Source organism: Phyllobates terribilis, unplaced genomic scaffold (assembly GCF_046119375.1).
Source record: "Phyllobates terribilis strain yellow unplaced genomic scaffold, ASM4611937v1 Scaffold_2__4_contigs__length_985480577, whole genome shotgun sequence".
In the NCBI taxonomy this organism is placed as follows: Eukaryota; Metazoa; Chordata; class Amphibia; order Anura; family Dendrobatidae; genus Phyllobates; species Phyllobates terribilis.
In genome coordinates this window covers 458659576-458679769 of record NW_027362762.1, presented here as the reverse complement: position 1 = coordinate 458679769, position 20194 = coordinate 458659576, and the positions used below count along the sequence as shown (strand labels likewise).

General features: G+C 42.7%; 1 protein-coding gene across 1 annotated transcript in view; it reads right to left on the bottom strand.

Annotated features, from left to right (window-relative positions):
* The window catches only part of CCDC28B (coiled-coil domain containing 28B), a 72310-nt gene that overhangs the window by 27069 nt on the left and 25047 nt on the right, over positions 1-20194 (bottom strand). The window contains exons 2-4 of the mRNA XM_073670578.1: positions 12961-13131; positions 8046-8209; positions 6518-6663 (exon numbers count right to left, since the gene is read on the bottom strand). Coding sequence (XP_073526679.1) covers positions 6518-6663; positions 8046-8209; positions 12961-13121 — 471 coding nt within the window. The 5' untranslated portion in view covers positions 13122-13131. The remainder of the gene's footprint in view (positions 1-6517; positions 6664-8045; positions 8210-12960; positions 13132-20194) is intronic.

The following is a 20194-nucleotide window of genomic DNA, read 5'->3' as shown; positions in this document are numbered from 1 at the left end:
AGTGACTCGGCACTGAATTAGGGTCTCTGCCTCTACATTATACTGCTCTCAGAATAAATCGCAAAAACCTGATGACTAGTGTTGAGCATTCCGATACTGAAATATCGGGTATCGGCCGATATTTGCGGTATCGGAATTCCGATACTTAATTCCAATACTTTTACAATATCGAATACCGGAATCGGAAGTTCCCATAATGCCTGCGCTCTGCAGTGTCTCTGAAGGATGACAAGCTGGGTGGCAGCGCTCAGCTGCGATCCAGCCTGTCATCAGAATGCCATCCCAGCGTGGGAGAATTCTCCTGATTGTTTAAAAGCCGGCGGGCGGTAAAAAGCCGCCGGCTTTTAAACAATCACACGGCCCCATACTGCTTCCCCGCAGCCTCCCACCCCGATCCTCCGCTCCCCTCGCCACCTCCCATCCCAATCGTAAGTTAGGACCGGGCGGGGAGCGCAGCACCAAGGAGCGGGGAGCGAAGGACCCGGGCGGGGAAGCCGGCAGTGAAAAGACTTCACCGCCGGCTTTCCCGTTCTGTGCTGCGCTTTCCCGCCGGTTATTTCAAATGAACAGCTGAGGTATCAGGTGATGCCGATCAGCTGTTCATTTGAAGTAGCCGCGGTGCCCTCAGAGGGTTCATGTGAGTTCATGCTTGACTGCATTGCATGAACTCACATGAACTTTCCCACGGCCACACAGGTCAGCCTCACCTCCCAGACCATCAGCCCGTCATGATTGGTGTGTGTGGGTGTCTGTGCGTGTGTCTGCGAGTGTGTGCGGGGTGTCTGTGCGATGTGTGCGGGTGTGCGCGGTGTCTGTGCGATGTCTGCGAGTGTGTGCGGGTGTGCGCTGTGTCTGTGCGATGTGTGCGGGTGTGTGCGTGCAGGCAGACATAGGCCGATGTGACACTACTACTCCCATCGGCCTATGTCTGTCCCCCGTCCACTCGTGCCAGCAGGATCAGCTCGATGGGAGCAGTAGTTCCCATCAGCCTGATCCTGCTATTTAAATTGCCCTACTGTGTCCCCAATACATTTTAAATACATGTCATTGGTGGCCAGTGGTTGCCTACAATAAATTAGTTTATACATTACCTGTCCCCGCCAATCGCCACCTAAAATAAAGTAAAAAATAAAAAACTACACCTATACTCACCTAGACACCTAATTCCCCGAAGCCATCGATCTCCTGTAATAAAATGTAAAATAATAAACCACAACCTTATCCTTACCCCTCTGTAGTAGTCCACGAGTGTCCCACGATGATCTCCAGTTTAGAGCAGCCACATAGAATGTGACCGCTCTGAACCGCTGCCGCCGCTAGAATGACGGGGCCGTAAAGCAGCCCCGTCATTGCATAAGTGGGTTCACCGGAGTTCAGGCAGCGCTGCTCCGGTCAGCTCCTTTACGGCCCTGCTGTATCGTGAGAAATTCCCACGGTACAGCAGTGCCGTAAAGGAGGTCTCCGGAGCAGCGCTGACTGAATGCACTCCGGTGACCTCAGTCAGTGGCTCCCGCTGCCGGGAGCGGACGTGTTCCCGACAGTGTGAGCTTACAGCAGCCATGCACAGCTGTCACCATCTCTAGATGTGACAGCTGTGCATGGGAGATCAGCGCAGGAACATGGACAGGTAATTATTTTTTTTTTTTAGTAAACTAAGAATTAAATAAAATGGTGTGTTTTATTTCAAATAAATTATTTTTTTCTGGGTGTAGTGTGTGTTTTTTCTTTTTAACACTTTGTAGGTTAGTAATGGGGGTGTCTTATAGACGCCTCTCCATTACTAACCTGGGCTTGATGTCAGCTGGCATTATAAGCTGACATCAACCCCAACCCTATTACCCCACTGCCACCGCTACAGGGCAGTGGGAAGAGCGAGGCTAAGTGCCAGAATTGGCGCATCCTATGGATGCGCCATTTCTGGGGCGGCTGACGGCTGGTGTTTCTAGCCTGGGAGGGGGCCAATATTCATGGCTCCCTTCCTGGGCTATTAATATCAGCCCCCAGCTGTCTGCCTAGCCTTTGCTAGCTATTAAATTAGGGGGGACCCCACGTCATTTTTTTTGGGGGGTCCCCCATTTTAATAGCTAGTAAAGGCTATGTATTCAGCTGGGGGCTGATATTAGTAGCCTGGGAAGCTCCGTGGGTATTACCCCCTTCCCAGGCTTCAAACATTTGCCCCAGCTGTCTGCTTAACCTCCGCTAGAGACTAAAATTAAGGGGAACCCCACGCCAATTTTTTTTTAAATAAATCCTTTATTTTAACATTAAATGACAAGTACAGTAATCAACACTGTCACTGTACTTCATATATATGTGACTGACATTTTTCTATCTATCTAATCTATGTATGATTCTCTATTCCTTCTATTATAAATTGTCGGGTACAGATGCTGAATTGCCGGCCAGCTTTCTTAAAGAGACGGTGCATGAAAACACTATTATTTTTTTAAATAAATCCTTTACACTAAATGACAAGTACAGTAACCAACACTGTCACTGTACTTCTTATATATGTGACTGACATGTTTCTATCTATCTAATCTATGTGTGAAGCTCTATTCTGTCTGTTATAAATTGTCGGGTACAGATGCTGAATTGCCGGCCGGCTTTTTTAAGGAGACGGTGCATGAAAACACTATTATTTTTTTGAATAAATCCTTTACACTAAATGACAAGTACAGTAATCAACACTGTCACTGTACTTCATATATATGTGGCTGACATGTTTCTATCTATCTAATCTATGTGTGGTGCTCTATTCTTTCTGTTCTAAATTGTCGGGTACCGGTGTATGCGCTGATGAATTGCCGGCTTTTCGCATAATACATTCTACATTATTCTTAGTTGTTTTCCTTCATGTAGAATTAACCTACAAGGAAAGAAAGGGTTTATTTTCATTCCGATATTAGTGTCCCATTGACTTGCATTGGTTTCCGGTATCGGAATCGGCGATATCCGATACTTTTTGAGTATCGGTCCGATCCAATCCGATACGATATTTCCTGGTATCGGAAGGTATCGCTCAACACTAGTACTGATACATTATCATTGCAGTACATGGATAAGTCGCTCATTAATGGTATTGGTACTGATACATTATCATTGCAGTACATGGATAGTCACTCATTAATGGTATTGGTGCTGACACACTTCCATTGCAATATACCAGTGCAGATTGATCTGATTGCAGGTGATATAGTGTCACTGTTTTCTCTCTTTCTTATTGCATTTGTGGGTGAAGATTGGGCTTGCAGGCTCTTTTGTCAGGGATAGAGGACAATGACAATAACATTTTAAGGTTACTAGGGTGCTAACCCCTGGTTCAGAAGGGGATAGAACACATAGTGTGATCATAGGGTGAGGTTAGTCCACAGTTTACATTTATACTATACTTCTCGGTGTCAAGAAGGAATTTTTCCCCGTGATGCAAATTGGCTGAATGTGTCCTGGGGTTTTTGCTTTCTTCTGGATCAACAGATTTAGGCATAGGGATTTTAGTATTACCATTATTAGAATCACAAGAGTTATACAAAATGTAAAACTAATTAAAATTTTTTTAATTATAAATGGGTACATTTTTAATTGTAATAGTGCAGCAATAATAAAAATGGTAATAATAATAATAATACATTTGTGAGGCCAAGTCCCAGTTAGTAAGTTAGTGTAATGTTAGTGTAGGGAGTACAATTGGGGGAGAAGGTTGAACTTGATGGACCTAGGTCTTTATTCAACCTACGTTACTATGTTACTACTGTTGACCATATACTGTAACTTCCCTCAGCCCAACTTTTCTCCCCTTTTTATTTTTTTCCCTTGAATTTTGGGTGGTTTAATACACTTATTGCTAGTGTGTTAGGGTGGCTATATCAAACATTTAATCATTTTGTGATATCTGAATATCTCTCGCTATCCAACTCTACCTCATAGCTGATGGAGTTTGCAGCCCCCCAAGGAAGATTACACAAAACGCGCCTTTGGGTGCAGGAGGTGCTGATCCTAACACATGTATTATGAGTAATTACTTAGTTTATACACTCTTAGGCTATGTGCCCACAAAGCAGAAATGCTCCGGATTGGGTACTTGTGATTCATTCATGTACTGTATGTGTATACTCTTTTCCTATACATGTATCCGTTTGACAATTCTCACTATACTATATGCCTGTAGACAATCCTTTGCTATATTTTTTCGCCCATACATTAATGTCTTTTTGTCCTTCCTCCCTTTTGTTTGGGATCTTCACTGGGTATTTGATACCACCTTTCATTACATTATAACTTTGTTTTTTTTTTGTTTCATTTACTCATTACTTATTCACTCCCTATTGGAGATTGTGTTTTTATATTTGTACTAATAAAATATATAATATTTTTATTAATGTTTGGAGATCTGTGACTCCGTATCATAGTAAGAAGTATACATATAATGTGTGGATAGCTGGAAAAAACACAAAATTCACACCTAAACAGTCTATATGGACATGTAGGTCATAGGAAGCTGAATAAAAAGATACCTTGATATATGTGATCTGATGTTTTATTCCAGAAAAATCCACGCGTTTCTTATATGTAATTGAGCTTTTCAAGATTATGGGTCGGACACTTATCTGTATGAGAATCTGTCTCCAGAGATTATTTTAAATAAAAGGGGGAGTTACCAGTGTGAGACAAATAACTAACACAGAAGAGTAAAACTGAACTTTGTCTTTTTGCAAAAACATTTTTAAAAGCTCTCTGAGCTCTGCTGTATTGCAACAATATTGCAACCCTGTCTGCCTGTGAGATGGAAGCTGAGAGGAACCTGCAGAAGTGTCAGGTATAATCACACACAGCTCTGCAGTGAGATCAGGAGAGCAGAGAGCGGCCATTACATACAGGTGCATCTCACAAAATTAGAATATCATCAAAAAGTAAATTTATTTCAGTTCTTCAATACAAAAAGTGAAACTCATATATTATATAGAGTCATTACAAACAGAGTGATCTATTTCAAGTGTTTATTTCTGTTAATGTTGATGATTATGGCTTACAGCCAATGAAAACACAAAAGTCATTATCTCAGTAAATTATAATAATTAACAAAAAACACATGAAAAGGCTTCCTAAGTGCTTAAAAAGGTCCCTTAGTCTGTTTCAGTAGGGTTTACAATCATGGGGAAGACGGGAAGACTGATGACTTGACAGATATCCAGAAGGCAGTCATTGACACAATCAGTGATGGTTTGGGGAGCCATGTCATCTGCTGGTGGAGGTCCACTGTGTTTTATCAAGACCAAAGTCAGCGCAGCCGTCTACCAGAAAATTTTAGAGCACTTCATGCTTCCCTCTGCCGACAAGCTTTTTGAAGATGGAAATTTCATTCTCCAGCAGGACTTGGCACCTGTCCACACTGCCAAAAGTACCAATACCTGGTTTACACACAACAGTATCACTGTGCTTGATTGGCCAGCAAACTCGCCTGACCTTAACCCCATACAGAATCTATGGGGTATTGTCAAGAGGAAGATGAGAGACACCAGACCCAACAATGCAGATGAGCTGAAGGCTGCTATCAAAGCAACCTGGGCTTCCATAACACTTCAGCAGTGCCACAGGCTGATCACCTCCATGACACGCCACATTGATGCAGTAACTGATGCAAAAGGAGCCCCGACCAAGTATTGAGTGCATTTACTGAACAGACATTTCAGTAGGACAACGTTTCGGATTTTAAAAACATTTTTCAAGCTGTTGTTATAAAGTATTCTAATTTACTGAGATAATGACTTTTGTGTTTTCATTGGCTGTAATCCATAATCATCAACATTAACAGAAATAAACACGTGAAATAGATCACTCTGTAATAACTCTATATAATATATGAGTTTCATTTTTTGTATTGAAGAACTGAAATAAATTAACTTTTGATGATATTCTAATTTTCATCAGCCTCCTCCTACTGAAAAACAATGCACATGGAAAATCTGTTTTTCATTGGTGGAGTCTGATGAATAGCTCTGGTCACATTCTTGTCCATCAACTGGAAGGCTACGATGAGCTTTTGGTGAGTTTCTGATGTTGCAGTTTTTCTGCACCATTTCTGCACCTATTAAGTAAAATAGGTTACTTGCATTTTTTCGAAAATATGCAGAGTAAAAAACTCACCAAAATATGTTTTTAATGGATTTGGTGACAAAAAAAATATATACTCTACATACACCTTCTGCACCTTCCCACAAAAGATGGCACTAAAATCCAGGAGGTTGTGTCTGTTTAAATCAGTAAAAACTAAATGACAAAAGCATACTGCTTAAAAGAAAAAAGAAAGCGCATACAGACGTATTGCATACATTAAAGCTATACATCCAAATATAGGCAGGTTGAAGCTTAGCTTATGTTTGCTTATATTTTTAATGTATACATCCGACCCATACATCATATATTTGCAGATGTACACATGTGAACCTAGTCTTAAAGATAGATCAGATTGTTCCTTTGATATACATTATATTTTGCAATAAATTGATTTCAGTCTTACATTATTTAGCAGTTGCTCCAGGTTTCTCTCCGCGTGGGTCTCATCTCTTATTTCTTCTGCACACACATCCAGACTGAAGTGAAGCCGTGCTAACTTTTCTTGCATCTCTCTCACCCTTTCCAACTGCTCAAAAGAGCAAACTCGTCCTACAGAAAACAGATAACATGGGAAAGGCTTAATAAAACAAAGCGCAGACTGGAGAGATGTTTTTCTCCTTCTTGATGAAGGGTGTGGTGGAGTCAGACACTCCTGATTCATTAAGAGGCAAGTGCCTCTTAATGAATTAGTCTGACGAGTGTCGTTCACCTCTGTGCGACTCATCAGAAATCTTACTCCAGTCTCTGACTGCAGTAAGATTTCTGGCGTAGAGAATGCCACAGCTCTTCATGAAAAAGCCAAAAAGAGCAACATTGTTGCGCAACTCTATGTTGCACAAAATTTTTGTGACTTTTTGAACCAATTAACGCAATAATTCTCACTAAATTTCTTTGATGAACCGACAATTTTTTTCTCTTATTTTAGTTCCCCTGAGTATACTGTTTTTTGCTTTTTAAAAATCTGCTATACTGTCCATTTTATTAAGTACTATTTATTTGGTCTTTACAAGGTGGCATAGATCATTGGGTAATAATGCAGAGCAGCCTAAAGACCCGCCCCAGAGTATCCTGTGAACCCTGCCCCCGTTGTAAAGACCATAAAAATAGCACTAAATAAAAAGTCCATATCTCTAGAACCATATGGCGGATTCGAAAAAAAACCACAAAACAGAATACTCTGGGGAGCAGTGGGAATATAATTAGAGCACAAACTGGGCACTTCTTATTTGGTGACAGGTCCTCTTTAAGTACATTGGATACAGATTTAGGGAGCCCTATTCTATGCTATCCAGCATAAAGGGCACTTTGAGAATATTCGAGAGTGTCCTCTACAGCTTTTTGGCTGAGAGCAGTTGGCTAACTGTTAGAACCCTCCTGTTAGTTTTTTCCATCTTGTGTTTTGCGTTCACGTGACCATCTACCTATATATTCCAGCTACGCCCTTCTGGCTTTGCTGGACTTCAGTGTTGTTTGACTGTCTTGCTAGCCTGGTGCTTCGGTGCCTATCTCTGTCAGTTCGCTTGGTCCTCTGGGACCTCTAGTACTTTTTGTCAGTTTGTCTTTTGTGTTCTACAACAACTTCTGTTTAGGAGGTGTCCCATTTTTGTCCCAGTCCTTAGTTCTTTTAGGGACCCCTCCCTTAATTCTATAGGTCTTCGTTCAGACTAGCCGAGGACGAAGGCGGGTCTGTTCACTAGGAACAGGCAGCCCACTACATTGTAGGGATTCAGCTTAGTCTTACTGTAGGGACAGATTTCCCCTATCTTTCCTTAGTTCTTGTTGCAGATCATAACACTAACATACAGGGCTGTCCATCTCACACTGTTGCTTTCCTTTAAGGAAGGGAAATTTATACTGTACATCTCCACAATATCTACACTTTTTTCTTAACACTAGTTATCCTAAATCATTGCTTCCTTTATCTCAACTACCGAATGCTTGAAGTTTTCCAGAGTGAAAGTCATTGAGAAGACTCAAGAGACCTCCTTCCATTTCACACACATGAGACACATCAGTTAGGAAGGAGTGCTGAAGACTAGGCCCAGGAGTCGCCACCTCACAGGGAGCGGCCGGACGAGCGCGCTCCTTAATACTCCTGAAAAACATAAAAAGTGAGATCTTTTACTAATACCACTCACTAATAAATGTCTTGTAATTAAATATGCTTCAGACTTAGGTGATATAGATATTATCTATAATATAACAGTAGATGCGTCCAAAGCCTCTATAGACTGCACACCTGAGCAGTCTGGCTCCAGACAGAAGATCGCATCTAGTCCTATGGGCACGTGCATACTCCAGCGCCAAACTCCTCCCCCGGACTCCGGCAGAACAGGACGCAGCGCTGGAGCACAGGGAAGAAAGGTGAGTAGTGTTTGTTTTTTTGTGTGTGTGCAGCGTGACGGGCATGAGGGGCCATGCATACCAGGATTGGGGGATGCGGAATACCATGCTTACCAGGATACGGATGAGGGGCCATACATACCAGGATAGGGATGAGGGGGGCCATACATACCAGGATTGGGGATGAGGGGCCCTACATACCAAGATAGGGATGAGGTGTGCCATGCATACCATGATTGGGGATGAGGGGGGCCATACATACCAGGATAGGGATGAGGGTGGCCATACATACCAGGATAGGGATGAGGGGTGCCATGCATACCAGGATAGGGATGAGGGGCCATACATACCAGGATAGGGATGAGGGGGGCCATACATACCAGGATGGGGATGAGGGGCCATGCATGCCAAGATACGGATGAGGGGCCATGCATACCAGGATTGGGGATGAGGGGGCCATACATACCAGGATTGGGGGATGAGGAGGCCATTCATACCAGGATAGGGATAAGGGGTGCCATACATACCAGGATAGGAATGAGGGCCCATGCATACCAGGATTGGAGATGATGGGGTACCATGCATACAGGATAGGGATGAGGGGTGCCATGCATACCAGGATAGGGATGAGGGGTGCCATGCATACCAGGATGAGGATAAGGGGTGCCATTCATACCAGGATAAGGATGAGGGGTGCCATGCATACCAGGATAAGGATGAGAGGTGCCATGCATATGAGGATAAGGATGAGTGGTGCCATGCATACCAGGATAGGGATGAGGGGTGGCAAGCATACCAGGATAAGGATGAGCGGTGCCATTCATATCAGGAAAAGGGGTGCCATGCATACCAGGATAAGGATGAGGGGTGTCATGCATACCAGGATAAGGATGAGGGGTGCCATGCATACCAGGATAGGGATAAGGGGTGCCATGCATACCAGGATAGGGGATGAGGGGTGCCGTGAATACCAGGATAGGGATGAGGGGTGCAATGCATACCAGGATAGGGATGAGGGGTGCCATGCATACCAGGATTGGGGATGAGGGGTGCCATGCATACCAGGAAAAGGGGTGCCATGCATACCAGGAAAGGGAAGAGGGGTGCCATGCATACGAGGATAGAGATGAGGGAGGCCTTGCATACTAGGATAAGGATGATGGGGGCCTTGCATATAAGGATTATGGGGGCCTTGCATATAAGGATGAGGGGTGACTTGCATACCAGGATGGGGATTAGGAGTGCCATGCATACCGTGATGGAGGGGTGCCATGTATACCAGGATGGAGGGGTGCCATATACCAGGATGGGGGGATATTAACAGAATTGGGGGACATCTATAATATAACCAAGGATGTGTCCTTCTGTCCGAAGCCTCTATAGACGCGCCTGCACAGTCTGGCTCCAGACAGAAGAACGCATTCAGCCGTTACAGGTAAGAGAAGTACATGACGCCGGAGATCGCGGTTTGCGTAGACACTGAATGCATACCTTGAGCTTCGGCGCCATAAGTACATACCTGACCCGAAGGAATGTTGCCGCGGCACCTCTGTTTTGGCTGGAGTCCCGGGGAGGAGTGCGGCGTCGGAATCGGAGAATGCTCTTAGAGCGCTATCCGGCGCCATTTTAGTGAAGACACATTGGAGCTGGACAGCGCGGTATGGGCACATGCGTACTCTTGCACCACACTCCTCCCCCGACCTCCGGATGGGGGCAGCACATAACAGGATGGGGGCAGCACATAACAGGATGGGGGCAGCACATAACAGGATGGGGGCAGCACATAACAGGATGGGGGCAGCACATAACAGGATGGGGGCAGCACATAACAGGATGGGGCGCAGGATGGGGGCTGCACATAACAGGATGGGGGCAGCACATAACAGGATGGGGGCGCAGGATGGGGGCTGCACATAACAGGATGGGGGCAGCACATAACAGGATGGGGGCAGCACATAACAGGATGCAGGCGCAGTATGGGGGCTGCACATAACAGGATGAGGGCCGCACATAACAGGATGGGGGCGCAGGATGGGGGCTGCACATAACAGGATGGGGGCAGCACATAACAGGATGGGGGCAGCACATAACAGGATGCAGGCGCAGTATGGGGGCTGCACATAACAGGATGGGGGCTGCACATAGCAGGATGGGGGCTGCACATAACAGGATGTGGGCGGCACATAACAGGATAAGGGCTGCACGTAACAGGATGGGGGCTGCATGTACCAGGATGGCGACTGCACGCAACAGGATGGGGGCGGTACGTAACAGGATGGGGGCGGTACGTAACAGGATGGGGGAGCATATACCAATAAAAATGCTCGCCATCCGGGCATAGAACGGGTTCAATAGCTAGTATATATTATAACAGTTCAAATATTCTTTAACCAAAGTCTGACAAGCTACAATACAATACACGTGGATAAGGGTTAAACCTCATCCACATGTAGCATTAAAAAAAAAAGTACGTGTTTTTTGCATAGCAAAGGGTGAAATCTGTTGTGAAAACCAACATTTCCACAACACATTGTGTATGTTGAATTCTGCATGTTAAATTGAGTTTCAAAATGAGATCCACGTGTATTGTACTGTAAATTGTATAAATTGGGTCTTAACCATACAAATCAAATCATGCCCTTAAAATTATCTGTATTTCTGTCATGTAATGTTGCCCTTATCTGATACAGAATCAATGGTGCTCTAAAAATAAATAATAAGAAGAAGAACGAATGAGGAAATAGTTGGTGTATATACTGGGAAAATATCCTAATGCTTCTAGACTTTACTAGCCAAACATATGGTAAAAAGGTATCCTACAGTCAATCTACAAGAGTAGTATACTGCACTTTACAGAACAAGTGGGTGCTGAAAAAAAAATAAACCACTGTCTTTTTTTGAAAACTAGTTAATAACAGTTAAAGAGGTTGTTAGAGACTTTTACACTGATGGCCTATCCTTAGGATAGGTCATCAATATCTGATCGGTGGGGGTACCATATCCGGGAACCCACCGATCAGCTGTTCCCGATGCCGACGGCAGCTGGATGTGCTGAGTTGTATAGCTGTGTAAAACAGTTCCGTCAACTACATTGTAACCATGGCTGGGTAATGCACATCCACCACCAGTTCGAATCAATAAGACGTGTTTGTGCAATACTTTGCCACGGCCACTATACCCTAGACAGAGCTGGGCTATGCAGCTACACAACTCAGTACATTTGGCCGCAGTCGGCACTGGCAAGAGCTGATCGGCAGAGGTGTCGAATCTCACACCCCCACCCATCAGATATTGATGATCTATCCTAAGGATAGGAAATCAATGTGAAAGTCCCTAAGAACCCCATTAATGATAGATGTCTGCTGGTATGTAAGACACAATGGGTATAATTCATCAAGACCATAATTGTGCCCTCTGGTCTTGATGAGGATATGTGCATACGTCTCTTCATGAATCAGGACCGGCAGATAGTGGCATATACCTCTGTGTGCGCCTCGCTACAAAGTGTACTCCAGTCCCTGCTGGAGTAAGATTTGTGGCACACCAAACGCCGCCACTCTTCATCAATATGCCAATCGGCGATCGAACTTAAATGAGCTGTCAAAACCAAACCTTTAATAAGCTATTCAGCATTGCAATGTGACAAGCAAGAAGGAAAAGTTTTGGAATTATGGAAATCACAGGATGGATAGACATGTTAATGATATGCAAATGATGACAAAAATAGAAACAACATTTAAAAAAAATCTTGATTTATTCAGTATCGAATATGATCGCCGTGCACAAAAATACATGCACTTACATATCTTGGCTGCTACAATTGAGGTTCTTAATGGTTCTCTGAGGACTGTTCTGCCACGCTGAATAACTTAGGCATGCAAATCAACAAGATCCACTGCTGGCAATTCCTTTTGCAATTGTCGACCAATAATGTCCCAGTTGTACTTAGTGGGAGAAAACTACAGGTGCACTGCAGGCCACGGTAGTATTTTTAGGCCATGCAGGCTCATCACAGTAGCACCAGCAACATGTGGCCAGCCATTGTCATGAGGAAAAATAGCTCTGGGGACACTTTAGAGAAATGGCCGTACCACTAGTTCCACGATTGATCCATTTTGTACTGTATTGCATTCAGCATGGCAGAACTCATATTCTATTCCTAATAAATCGAGATGTTTTGAACATTTTTTTACCAGTTGCATATCATTATCATGTCTACCAATCCTGTGATTTCCATAATTCCACAAATGTTTCTTCTTGCAATTGTAATGTTGTGTAATGTTGCAATTCTAATGTTGTGGAGTGTATGATTCTTGGGAAAGGAGTTGTGTATGTCCTTTTCAATGGTAAAATGAAGCATATGAATTTATCCAATAGGCATTGGCCAAAAAGGCATTGAGTAAAGGGATGGCAGGACAAAATAACATGAAGATAGGTCTGTGACCTTCTTCACTATTGATAACAATGTACACATTTCCTATGAGTAATGGATATAGTTATTACCTCTTGATCTTATTCCTTTGCTTTGGTGAGGGTGGATGTGGGAGGCCTAAGCTGAAGGAGGCACTCTTACTTGGAGGAGCAGAAACTCTTCTCACAGGAGCTGGTGGAAGCGTTGGGGTTATATATACTTTTGGACTTTTCTTTTTCCTTTTATCCTCCATTTACAGTATTCTGGAAAATTTATAAAACTACAGTTAGATTGTTAGCAACATAAAATCTTTACCCAAGGTGACATGATATAGCATTTAATGACCATCAATGGGCATCTAATGGGCAGCACGGTGGCTCAGTGGTTAGCACTGCAGCCTTGCAGCACTGGGGTCCTGGGTTCAAATCCCACCAATGACACCATCTGCAAGGAGTTTGTATGTTCTCCCCATGTTTGTGTGGGTTTCCTCCAGGTTCTCCAGTTTCCTCCCACACTCCAAAGACATACTGATAGGGAATGTAGATTGTGAGCTCCAATGGGGAAAGTGCCCATAATGTCTGTAAATTGTCTGAATTGTAAAGCACTGCAGACTATGTTGGCACTATATAAATAAATAGATTATTATTGTTATTATTATTAATCTGTCATTAGGTTCAACCCTCCTAAACCATCTATGTGGGCATGCAGGCCATAGGAAGTTGAATAAAATGATACCTTCCTACCTGTGATCCAATGTCTTATTCCAGAGAAATACATGTTTTTCTTTCATGTAAATGAGCTGTTCAAAGCTATGGGCCTGACATTGGTTTGCATGAGAATCTGCCACCAAAGCTTATTTTTAATAAAGGGAGGCATTACCAGTGTGAGACATATCTAATACAGTACAGTAGAACTGAACTTTGTGATCTTACAAACACATTTTCTGCAGCTCTCACAGCTCTGCTGTATTGCAACAATATTACAACCCTGTCTGCCTCTGAGATGAAATCTGAAGCTGAGAGGAACCTGCATATGTTTCAGTTATAACCACACACAGCTCTGCAGTGAGATCAGGAGAGCATAGTGCGGCCATTACACAAAATATGCTTGTGCATTGCCATGCATTATACCAGTGATCAGAGTAAGAAAAGTTAAAGTCCCATAGAGGGACTAAGTAAAAAACAGTTTGAAAAATTGTAAAAATATTTTTAAAAAATCACAAAATAAAGAACAAAAAAAAGTGAAAAAATATTATACCAATAAATATGTATATTTATGTACAAACAAAATTAACAAAAAAAAAAAAGTACATATATTTGGCATCGCCGCGTCCGGAACGACCTTATCTATAAAACCTTCAGTGAACACTGTATAAAAATAAATAAATAAAATATGTGACAAAAAAATTATGCTTTTTCATCATACCAGATGAAAATAATTGGAATAAAATGTGATCAAAAAGACGAATGTAAATAAAATTGGTATCACTAAAAATCATCTTATCCCACAAAAAAACAAGCAGCCATACAGCTCTGTAATTTGGAGATTTAAATGGAAACATCAATGTAAGTGCTCAGCGTAGAGCACAGGATAAATGTAGTTCAAAATGTTATGTAAAATGTTCCCAATAAAAGCTTCAACTCAATCCACAAAAAAAGGCAAGTACAAAGGTTCTGGAAAAGCGCAAAAGAAATCCAGTCCTCCAAAAGAAATCCAGTGCATTCTGCACTCCCAAATCCAAATGCTCCATCCCTTCTGAGCCCCAGTGTGACTAAACCACATTTAGCGTCCACATGCTTGGCATTTCTGTAGCGATGAGAGCCAGCTTAATTTATGGCACAATATATGGACACTACAGTGTACTGGGCACTACAACGCACTATCCACTACAATGGCAAATTTGCAATTTTCACTCAACAACATTCATTACTGCTTATTTCTGGGAAACACCCATGGAGTTAAAATTGTCACTACAACTGTAGATAAATTCCCAGAGGGGTGTAATTTCCAAAATGGGGTCACTTGAGGGGGGATTCTGCTGTTCTAGCACTTAGGGGCTCTGTCTATGGAGGCTGCAAACTATTCTAAAAAAATGTAGCATCCAAGAGTCAAAGAGGGCTACGTTCACCGCGATCTGCCGGCAAGGGAGGACGAGCGCAGCGGGGGCCAGCATAAGGTAAATATAACATTTATTTTTTATTTTATTCTTTTTTTCACAGGTTCTATGGTACACGGGTCTGGAGGAGAGTCTCCTGTCCTCCAGACCCGGGTACCATCCGCACATTAAAACGCATGGAATGCGCATCTACATATGCAGTGATGTGTAATCCATGCGTTCCAATGAAAGTCAATAGCGGCGAAAACGCAGCACTTCCGCAAAATAATTGGAAGTGCTGCGTTTTTTTCCACAATGATAACCCGCAGCGGAAATTTCCGCAGCATGTGCAGAGCACATGCGGATTATCATTGGGGACCATGGCAGGCCTTTTACCATGCGTTTTTTAAGCGTTTCTGCAGCTGCGGAAACGCTTAAAAAATGCATCGTGGGCACACAGCCTATGGGGCTAAAACAGTATTTTTGTGGTAAAAATGTAATTGTTTTTTCCTCACTGCACAATGGTATAAAATTCTGTGACATACCCGTGGAGTCAATTAACTCAGCCCAATGTTATACAATTTTGTGAGTCGTCTGAAGGTTAAAAATGCTCACAACACCCCTAGATGAATTTCTCGAGAGGTGTAGTTTCCAAAATGGGGTCACTTGTGGGAGTTTCTGCTATTTTGGCATGTCAGAAGCTCTTCAAATATGACATGGCGTCCATAATCTACTCCAGCCAAAATTGCGCTTCAGAATTCAAATGGCGCTCCTTCCCTTCCGAGCCCTGCCGTGTGCCCAAACAGTAGTTTTCTACCACATATGTGGTATCGATGTTCTCAGCACACCTTTGAATAAATTCTTTGAGGCATTTAGTTTCCAAAATGGGGTTACTTGTGGGGGGTTTCCATTGTTTAGGCACATCAGGGGCTCTGCAAACGCAACATGGCGTCTGCTTTCTATTGCAGCCAATTTTGCGTTCCAAAAGTCAAATGGTGCTCCTTCCCTTACGAGCCCTGCCGTGCATGCAAACAGTAGTTTTCCCTCACACATGGGGTATCGGCAGCATACTCAGGAGAAATTGTACAACAAATTGTACAATCCATTTCCTATAGTTATCCAGGTGAAAAGGAAAATTTTGCAGCTATAGCAACCTTTTGTGGGAAAAATTAAAATGTTAATTTTTTTCCTTCCATATTGCTTTAATTCCTGTGAAGCAACTGAAGGGTTAATAAACCTCTTGAATGTGGTTTTGAGCACTTTGAGGGGTGCAGTTTTTAGAATGGTGTCACTCTTGTATATTTCCTGTCACATTGGCCTTTCAAAGTCTTTTCAAATGTGCTGTGAGCCCTAAAAAAATTGTTTGTTTTTGTAAATTTTGCTGGGAAAATGAAAAAATGACTGATAAACTTTTAACCCCTCTAACTTCCTAACAAAAAAAATTATGTTTCAAAAATGTTGCTGATGTAAAGTAGACATGTGGGAAATGTTATTTATTATCTTTTTTTTGTGTGGTATAAATATCTGGTTTAAGAGAATAAAAATTCAAAGTTTGAAAATTGCTAAATTTTCAAATTTTTTGTCAAATTTTCAATATCTTTTTAAATAAACGCAAATCATATTGACCAAATTTTACCACTAACATGAAGTACTATGTATCATGAAAACCAGTCTCAGAAAAAAGGCTTGGGGGTGAAGGTGTTAAAATCAGTGCTAGTTTGCTTTAGATGGTTAAACAAATCTTAGTACCAAATGTGGATGATTACTTTTTTATATTTTCTTCAACCAAGAATCTATTCTCAGCTTATACTATTCCTGGAAATCACAAGAAGAGACAGAGAATCAACCACACTAAAGTGCTTTACTGTAACCACCAGAAATCCACCGGGCATTCCCAGCAGCAATGTTTCATGGTCTATCAATGTGGTACGCATAAACATTGACTAGTGATGGTGAAACCGACAGGACTCCATGATCATGAATATCTCTGACAAGTTGCCATATAATAAAGGTGTTTGAATCCACTGCTAAGAATGGATGAGAAGAATTTCAATGAAAAAAATTGTGACTCAGTTTACGACAAATACTAATCCGCACAATACTTTTAACCCCTTCCCTACCTTGGACATACCCCCCTACGTCATGGAAAAGAATGATTTCCAGACCTGTGACGTACGGGGTACATCATGGAGAAAATGCAGTAATCGCATTAAGGTGCCTGCTGTTACTAACAGAAGGGCCCCTGGACTCGTCACGGGAAGCGGGGGTGGGGTTTGTCGCCCTCCGCAACTACAATTGCTGTGATTGTCTGTTCAGAATTAAACAGCCAATCACAGCGATTTCAGTGTTTCAGGCAATTGCCTGAAAAACCTGATGTTCAGCCTATGATCGGTCATGTAAGACCACTGATCATAGCCCGATGCCAGGAGACCACAGTGTCAGCAGCCCTCCAGCACTGATTGATGCGATCAGACAATGACGCCAATCGCACCAATCAGTGTGAGAGATGCGGTCTGAACTCACAATGACCGTTCTGCACTTCCTCGTTCCAGCTTGTGGAAGTTGCAGAGCGGTCACTGTAGTGTTCTGTCTCATTGAGCTGGGCCTTTTGGTGCCACACACTTTTTCAAGCATGTGCCATCACTTCTGCTGGTGCTGCTGCTGTTCCTGTAAGAAGAAAGAAGCCATTCCTGATCTGTTCCTGTTTCCTGAATTTTCCTAATCCACCCCAGTCCTCCTCTCTACCTTTCCCCCTTTTTCACCCTCTTCCTCTCTCCCTAACCTCTTCCCCACCCTCTGCCACTGAGCGCTGATCAGTACTTGATCGCTCAATTTTTGGCAGTTTTTTTTTCTTGTTCATGTCCTGCAGCTGTGAGTACTGATCAGTGATGCAGAGCATTGATCAGTGATGCAAACCACTGATCGGCACCCATGCTCTCTTTTTTTCCAGGACTTATTTTTTCCCTGTCCATTTTTTCTCCCTCGACCTTCACCTTTGCACCTCCCTCGTAAGTCCTGCAGCTCACTTTTTTCCAGGACTTTTTTGTCCCTGTGTATTTTTTCTCCTCCCCCTTTGCACTACTTTCTTGCGTGCTTCCTGCAACCGCTGATCAGTAAGGCAGACCATTGATCAAAATCTGTGCTCGCTTTTGACCAGGACTATTTTTTTTCATCCCCTTTTTTGCACCACATCCGTACGTGCGTCCTACAGCCGTTGAGCTCTGGTCGGTAACGCACATCACTGATCGACATCCGGTTGTTGTTTTTTTTTGTTAAAAAAGAATCGAATACAAAATAATTTAGATTACTTTATAGGACTTGACTACGGGCAGTAAAAGTATACTGTAGTAATCTGTGTCTACTACACTTAGTAGATTACTGAATTTAGTCAGGGTTAGTGTCAGATCCTTTTTTCCGCCTTGCAACCTGACACTAACCCTGACTAAATTCAGTAAAAAATACTGTACGCTGATTACTATGGTATATTTTTATTGTCCCTAATCTAGTCCTATCAACTAATCTAAATTATTTTTTTTTTATTCATTTTTCACACCAAAAAAAAAACAACAACCGGATGCCGATCATTGATGTGCGTCACTTATCAGCGCTCGAAGGCTGCAGGACGCACACACAGATGTGATTCTTTTTTCCGCTTAGCTACCTGACACTAAAATTTGGTATATACACACACCACACGTGAAAAAATTGCCCCATCACGGTATTACGGTATTCAGCCAAGGAGGCATACGCTTTTCTTGTCTATGACACTGATAGTGAGTGAGAGGATCCCACCGTCCTTAATTTTTCTGACTCCCCCTCTTCCTCAAGTGATACCAATCTGCCACGCAGTTGCCCCAGGACAGAAAGTAAACCAGTGCACATTGTTAGTGAGCCCATATGGACCTCACCCCCCGAAGTTTATGAGCCACAGACTCCTAATTTTGTGGCGCAATCAGGAATCCAATTTGACACCCCCGACCTTACAGAAACAGACTTTTTCAAAGTCTTTTTCCCTAGGAATTTTGTAGACCTCATGGTAGCCGAGACAAATTTGTACGCCCAGCAGATCAGGAAGGAAAATTTTGTGGAGTTTTTCCGTACTGTTGAAAAGTGAAGAAAAGAGATTGTATCAATGCATTTTTTTTCAATTTGGATTTTTTAAATCTCATGTAGGGAAAATATATATTCTTGTCTCAAATCTAAATATTTTTAAATCTCATGGTGTGGCAGATTGTCTCTTCAGGTTAGTTCTGGTTTATATCCTAAGTCATGTGACAAGGCTCCTTAAAGGGTTACTATTGACTTTTAGGATTGTTACTTCCAATAGGTGGCACTAGAGTTCTAGTTCTCTTCCTCTCTGAAGAGACAATCTGCATATTTTCCAGAGGAGCATTGCGACTCGAAAAGTCTCCTCACATTGACTTGCTCAGCATGTCGCTCTTAGCAAGGAGAAACGTTACTTCTTAGATATAGTGTGGCAGACAAATTTGTATGCCCGGCAATTTTTATCCCAAAATCCCACTTCATCATTTGCCAACTGGACCCCTGTAGAAATTATGATGTTTTGGAGCCTGGTTCTTCACATGGGGATAGTGAAGAAGCCAGAAATTCGGCAATATTGGAGTGTTGACGTTTTGTATAACACTCCACGGTACCGCACGGCTATGGCCCAGATATGCTTTGAGGCCATCCATACATTTTTGCATTACAGTGATAATGCACAATGTCCTCCCCGAGATGATCCCAACTTTGACCGACTTTTCAAAGTTCAGCCGGTCATTGACCACTTCAGCAACAAGTGAGGTGTATGTTCCCCAAAGGGACATCTGCATGAATGAGTCCCTAATACATTTCAAGGGGAGGCTCAAATTCTGGCAATACCTGCCAAGTAAGAGGGCCAGGTACGGATTTAAGCTCTACAAACTATGTGAGAATACCTAGACCCACAGGTTTAGAGTTTATGAAGGGAAGGATACTCGGATTCAACTCCATGAATGTCCCCCTTTCCTGGGAATGAGTGGGAAAATTGTGTGGGATTTTGTGCACTCACTGCTGGATTAAGGTTATCACGTCTATGTCGATAACTTTTATACCAGCATCCCACTCTTCAAGTCCCTCACTACTCACATATGCTAACCTGATATACTCTACACAACTCACGTATGCCACCACATTAAAAATTTCACATACCAGGAAAACACTAGATCAATTCCAATATAGTATCCCTAGTG